We start from the raw sequence: 7,064 nt of genomic DNA, 5'->3' as shown, positions 1-7,064 counted from the left end.
GACATTTAATTTTTTTAAACTTGTAAGCAAGACTTGTGATAGATAGATACAGACATAGATACATAGACACATAGATAGCTTATGATTTATTTTCATAAAATGTTTGATTTTTGATGAAGTTATAGTTCTTTCATGTTATTGTATATATTCTCTATTTATCACATTTCCTTTACACTGATAATTACAAGTCCCCAAAGCGTAATACCATAACAAATATAATACATTAAAATACTACGAAATAAAACGATTTATTTTGAAACGTACGGCCGGAAGTTCTTATTACCGGGTTCCGTAAAACGCTAGAGGAGAGATGGCGGCCCCCATGAGGAGGACACTGCAGCTCCTTCACAGAGTACCATGCAGCAGTTTGACGGTAACCACCCTCTTCATAAAATCTTACTTTGGCTGTTTTAAAACGTTGTCACTTGTTGTGTATGTTAAAGACACGTCTCGTCTGTGTCTAAGAACGTGCTACGCTGGACACAGTGCATTCCACAGCTAGCTTAGCTGTCATTTGAGGACACCCACTGTTTTAATCCTACAGTTCTATAGTAAAGTCAAAAAGATAACTGTTTTTCAATAAATATGTGAGTATATAACTGTGTAAATACATTTTATTTTATTTATTTAGTTAACAGGGACGTTACATTTCTGTAAATGCACCAGAATTAGCCAGATGTTTCTAGTCAACCTAAAAGTAAAATACAATGTTAAAAGTCAATACATGTCTATTAAAAGTTAACAGAAATGTGAGGAAATAAGACAGACTATATGTTAATGGTCACAAAGTTAATTGTCTATGAGCCATTTGTGCAGGTAAAATTTTAAATGAATGATCTGAATTTGATAATTTTGCACATTAGTCAAACATTTGCATATTTAAACATGTTCTCACAGTTATATTTTTTTTAAGATTGCACAATGGTGAGTTGATTTCTGTACAGTAATACATCAAATTTATATAGCACATCTTAACTGCTTCACATGATAAATTAACTAATCTATCTAATGGATCTGAAATTTAAGAGGTTAAATTTGACTCTACCGCAGACATTTTTCACCTGAGACTTAAATGAAAGTATCAGGTTCAACATTGAAACTTTTGGAGAAAAGCATGCACTCAGTTTTTGATTGTTTGTTTTTATTGGCAGCAAAACGAACCAAATAATTGTTTGATTAATCGAGAAAACAATTGATTTTGCAGCCCTTGTTTTCAGTTTCCTTTACTCATAACAAAGAAATCATTAAATTGAATAGTTTTGGTGTGTGGACAAAACAAGTCGGTTGACAACATCATAATTTCGAAGTCTAGGAGACATTATCAACATTTTTCAACATTTTCTGACATTTTTGGACCAAACGACAAGAAACCTATTCGGAGATCAATCAATTATCAAGTAATTATTAGCAGCAGCCCTAGATTGTTTTCAAAGTTGGCCAATCTGTAGATTATTTTCTCAATCAATTTATTATGTCATCCATAAAACGATGTAAAATGTTAAACAGTTTCCCAAACCTCAAAATTATGATGTATTAAAATGTTTTGTCTACAAACCTAACATTTTAAGTTTTTCAAGAAGCTGAAATGTTAGAATTTTGTTTTTGTTGTCAAAACAAAGCCTCACTGAAATATTTCTGGAATATCAAAATAGTCGTAGATTTATTTAGTAACTGTTTAATAATTGGTTGATTGTTGCAGTCCTACCAAACATGCACAACAATATCACAATCAACTATGGCCTAAACGGTTATTAGTAATCATGAAAATTATCATCTTTTTGACACATTCTCTAAAAGTGAATCCTCATGCTTAAGTGCTAGTTTTCATCAGACTGTACCTAATGAAGTGTCCAATGTGTTTATATTATTATATTTTGAAAACTCCTGCTGTTGTTATTATTACTATTATTATTATTATTGTTATGAAGTACTTATCCACCTCCCTTAGAACGCAGAGGCCTCTCTGGATCTACGACATCCAGTTCCACTTTCCATTCCGGTCCGGACCAAGAAGCGATACTTTATCCCTCCAGCAGTGGGAATGAAGAATAAGATGGCGGAAAACATAGAAGCTAAGATTCGAGCAGCAGGTGTTGTTGTCAAACAAGAGTATATGGAGAGGCCCATTAACATCTCCTGCACCGGTAAATTCAAAATGTTCATGTGTCTGTCACAAACGCAACATTCTCACATTCTCAAGTAAAAGCACTCTAGCATTGTTGCCTCACAGTAAGCAAGTCACCGGTTTAGATCCCGGTTCGACTGAGGGTCTTTCTTCGTGGAGTTTGCATGTTCTCCCAGTGACCATGTATGTTCTCAAAACACTGGGAAGAGAGGGCTGCTTATAGAGAGGCTTCTTATAACTTAGTCTTAAACCTTTGGCTTTTATTGTAAAGTGTTGCTTTTGACAAAGTAACATTAGGACAAAAGGAATACCTTCAAATTGTTTTCATTTCTGTTTCAGAAGCGGAGACATTTAGGTTTATGTGTACATTAACAATTACATTAACAGCCATTCCTAAACTTAATAGTGCTGGGGCTCACTTTGAAATCTGAAATCCTCTGAGGTCCACAACCAAACCTTAAATCACCACTCTTATCAACAAGAGCTTTTTGAAAGGGCATCTTTGGTCTTAATGGGTTGAGTAAACATTGCTTGATTCAAAATTATGGGGAAAAAAATGGTGGGTCAGCAGAGACAATCAATCAGTGGGCAATGATGCTGCATTGACGCGAATACCCATTTAAAACGTATGCATATCCTTGTGTGGATCTAATTTGGATGAAACATGCAGATCAGTCATTCCTGTGCCCTTCCTTTACCAGCGGGAGTCTATGATGCCTACATCCCACCAGAGGGTGATGCTCGTCTTTCCACTCTCTCTAAAGAAGGCCTTAAACAACGAACTGAACAGATCCGACAGAGTGCTGCCTCACAACTAGCGTAAGATGGATTCTTCTAACCATCTCGTTCCTGTTCTGACTCATTTCTTGTTGGCTATGTTTGGACTATGCAGGAGAGTGTGTCATTTTTATTAAAGGTTCTCAAAAGCTGAATGTCTTTAATTTTTTCCTCAGGATTCGTAAAATCAAAGGGCATGACTCTCTGTTCAAGACGAAGGAGTTTGCAGAGCAGGCACAGGAAATCTTTATAGAGGCTCACAACGCGCTGACACAGTAAGAAACCTGCATTTATCACTTTGTCAGCTGACACAGTTCTTCTCAGCCTCAGTGCTTGTGAGAACTAATCAAATGTGATAATAGTAGGAACAGACAAACAGAGCAAACCAGTTGTGATCAGATCTCTTAACAAAGATATTGATGCCAGGTCTGACCAGGGCCTTAGGCTCATGGAGGAACTCAATGGAGCTCTAGGAGCTGACGTCATGCAGCCAAGGTAACGCCCTCTGGCAGGAAACGATGCTGTTCAGCTCTATAGACGTATATTCCAGACAACTCATAAATCAGGCAATATGTCAGACAGCTTGTCTCTTTGCTGGCTATTTTAATCATAAAAGTGAAGATGGTGGATAGAGGTGCCAAAACAGTCAGAGACAGGCTCCCCACAGATCCAGAGAGACAGTAGAGATGAAACATGCTCACAGTGAGCAGAAGAAGACAGAGCACAAGCAACGGATTTTGTGGTTAACTCTTGCTCATGGACTCGGACTAGATTTATCAAGAGCTAGTCTGCACAGCAACATTAGCACAGCAATCATTTACATTGCACTGCCAGTTGCTAATGCTAATGTGACTCTTACCCTTCCTTCCCTTGACAACAACACTATCTTTATCCGATAGACTCCAGAGTTGAATGTTTGTCACAAAGCCAGGTTGTGTCCATTTTCTTTCCCTCCAGGCTCTTGTAAACCTTAAGTGATTCTCGGGAGTAAAATGAAGGGAAGTTAATCAGGACGTTGAAGATGTCAGTGAACTGTAGGTCCATCAGATATATTCAGTCTGTCAGGTTTTGCGATATATTGGTTGATCTCCGTGGATTTACAGTGCGTAGAGATTAGTGAACTCTGACAGTTTGAATCCAGCATGGGCCTGCCATGGTATCCCTGTGTGCAAAGTGAGTAGTCTGGAGCTTTATAGATTTTAGTGATCACATGTAAAGCTCATGAGAACCAGTTTTTGGCCTGTTGAACAACCTCTGCTCTTGTGTTTACAGGTTTAACAAGGCAAAACTTCACTCTTTGGTAACAGAGCGGTGTTATCCCGTAAGTTCTGTCTCTTTGTGGAGAAAACCTTTTGCTCATTTTAGCTAAATGTTAATGTTTTGCCGTCAAATTCTACAACTGCAACTCCTTTCATTGCTCAGGAGATGACGAGGGGGAACCGATACAAGACCATCCACTGGAGGTTCGTCGAGTCCTTGGAGCCGCCCAAAGTGGTGCAGGCCCGCTGCCCTGATATGGTCAGTAAAGACAACCTGTATGGCCAGGTGACGGTCCGCATGCACTCCAAACAGGTACGTAATGTCAGGGGCTACACTGCAATTGTGTAAGACGTGTTTCTGTACAGAGTTTGGAGTACAGTAGTTTGGTAATAGTTTTCAGCATAAGAGCATTAAAACTCAGGGAAGCTATGACAGATTGAAATGTAGTCATTAGATTTCTTAAATCTAATGACTGTTTATGTCTTGTTCTATGTGTTAAAGAGTGTTGTGCCTGTGTTTCTGGGTGAGTTCAATCTGTACCAACATAAAAGCAACTTTTTCTATTGCAGTAAGCTGAGAGTTTACAGTCTGTCTTTTGTTACACTGGCCAACTTTTCTAAGTGGGTCAAGCTGGTCTTTTTCCACTCTGAAACACTCTTTTTACCTCCCATCCTCCAGACAGAACTCTGCATCAAACAGTAAACCTGCTGTAAGAGAAAGGTGGTGCTGGTCAGCCACTGTTTTTCTTTAGATTGGCAGAGCTGAAGATGCAGCAACTTTTGTGGAGAGTGACCAGGATGGAGAGGTTTAGAAATTAGCATATTCCAGATACAGCTAAGGTTTGGAGATAAAGTAAGATAGTGATGGTTGAGATTAGGTCAGGTGCAGAGGAGGGATAGAAATGTTATTGGACAAAGGATGTTAAAGATGGAGCTGCCAGGCAGGAGGAAAAGAGGAAGACCACAGAGAAGGTGCATGGATGTTGTGAAGGAAGACATGAGGACAGTCGATGTAACGGGAGAGGACAGGTAGAGGACAAGATGGAGGCAGATGATCCTCTGTGGAGAAGCTGAAAGAAGAATAATGTGTTAGTGAGGCTGCAGCAACTAAGGAACATGTAAATTATGGGAAGAATTACACATAGAATAAGAAACTTAGGTACAATATTTTAATCAAGATGGGAAATAATGGTTGTATTCCTTTTTTTTTATATATATATCTGTTTCTGTAGACATTATGTTATTTATATTATGCTACAGAAACTGTTAACTTTAACCCTAAAAATGGTCAAATAAACAATGAACAGGAAGGCTTTTTTGGAGAAACCTACTTAAATGTTGGGTTGCATGTAATGATATTTAAATAAAGTCACAGCTCAGGATCCAAACTTCAGGTGTAGTTTTCAATGGGCAAGCAATGGACATGAGGAAAGGAATTGGGCTGGTTCAATCCCAGGATGTTCCAATCCCAGGCACTGTCCACTGCTCCTGCCCAGCCTGTGTGTGGTTAAATGCAGAGGACAAATTCACTGTGTGTGTGCAAAAATGACTAATTCTAAATGTTACACCCAAGAATCAAGGTTACATTCAGGTTTATAGTTCATGAACATTCTTGTATGTGCTGCAGACTCTGGCCATCTATGACCGATTTGGGCGGTTAATGCTGGGTTGTGAGGAGCACCCGAAGGATGTCTTGGAGTACCTGGTTTTAGAACGGCACCTCGTCAACCCCTACGGCTGCTGGAGATTACATGGAAAAATCGTACCATCTTGGGCTCCTGCTAAAGATCCAGTTATTAAGGTGACCTTGAACAATAACATTTTATTTACCTTATTTTATTCTAGTTTTCATTTATTCCAGTTTTCATTATAAGTATTTTATAAAAATATATATTCTTATATTTTTTAATGGCGCTGCTTCATTTTAAAAGTTTTTCCTCTGCATCGCCACTGTTTTTCTTTGCTGCAAACTACATTACGTTGTTGAACTGGTGCTTGGTTTATATGTTGTGTTATTATTGTTATTATGTGTTTATTTTAATTAGGCCTGAAGAAATGTTTTTTTTTTTTTTTTATTGGGGTTAAGCAGCAAATGCTCTTGATTTTGGTTTTGTTATGTATGTCTTTGTACACCCATTATTCACATTATTTCACATCTGCTCTTTGTCCTCATGCAGACTGTCATGATTCCTGGTCCGAAGCTGAGACCAGAAGACGAGCTGGATTCCGTCAATTTACAAGTTCCCAAACCTGCTGCAGTACAATGGTATAAATAGGCCACCAGATGGCACTGATCTTTGCATCAAAACCACTGTAGGACATGAGCTTGCTGTTCAAAAAATTGGTAATGGTTGGTGCTTTTGTCCACTTTGGCAGGAAATCAGACGTTCTTCAAGCTTTCAGTGCTTTTCATGACTTTCCCACACTTATGTTTTCTCCACTAATTTAATGGGAACAAGTATAACAATTAAATTCACACATTTCAAGAAATTGTATGGTTTATTTCATGTTGATGTCAGGAAATACTAAAATGAAGTGTCCCGTCTGCTTTTTTACCACATCAGTTTTTGTCCAGAATAATCTGACATAGAAGATGCACAAAAAGATAATAAAACATGGTACAAGGGCTGATTTTTATTTTTTTGACGTGTAAAACGCGGTGTGGTAAAACAATATTCATTTTTGTTTTCAACATGACAAATTACAGCATGCTCATTCAAAAACACAACAATGCAACAATGCTCACAAAACTAGTTCACTCAATTTACAACACAAACGTTGTGCAGTGTTTTGAAATGTTATCACAGAAAGTGAGACGGAATACGAGAGTGCTAATCGTTACTGTCACATTCACAGAAGAACTGCTGGTGCAAACGTGACTTACTCTGAAAGAACAATCATGT

The 7,064-nt window shown here is 38.1% G+C and overlaps 1 protein-coding gene across 1 annotated transcript; it reads left to right on the top strand.

Annotated features, from left to right (window-relative positions):
• Positions 1-215: 215 nt before the first annotated feature.
• mrpl45 (mitochondrial ribosomal protein L45) lies at positions 216-6,787 on the top strand. Its single transcript, XM_058641358.1, has 8 exons — positions 216-373; positions 1,949-2,144; positions 2,827-2,944; positions 3,079-3,177; positions 4,175-4,223; positions 4,325-4,474; positions 5,789-5,962; positions 6,339-6,787. Exons 1-8 carry the CDS (start codon positions 311-313, stop codon positions 6,435-6,437), a joined length of 948 nt encoding a protein of 315 aa, XP_058497341.1. The 5' UTR covers positions 216-310; the 3' UTR covers positions 6,438-6,787.
• Positions 6,788-7,064: the final 277 nt, after the last annotated feature.

Source organism: Solea solea, chromosome 10 (genome assembly GCF_958295425.1).
Source record: "Solea solea chromosome 10, fSolSol10.1, whole genome shotgun sequence".
Classification (NCBI taxonomy): domain Eukaryota; kingdom Metazoa; phylum Chordata; class Actinopteri; order Pleuronectiformes; family Soleidae; genus Solea; species Solea solea.
This window is presented reverse-complemented; position numbering and strand designations above follow the sequence as displayed.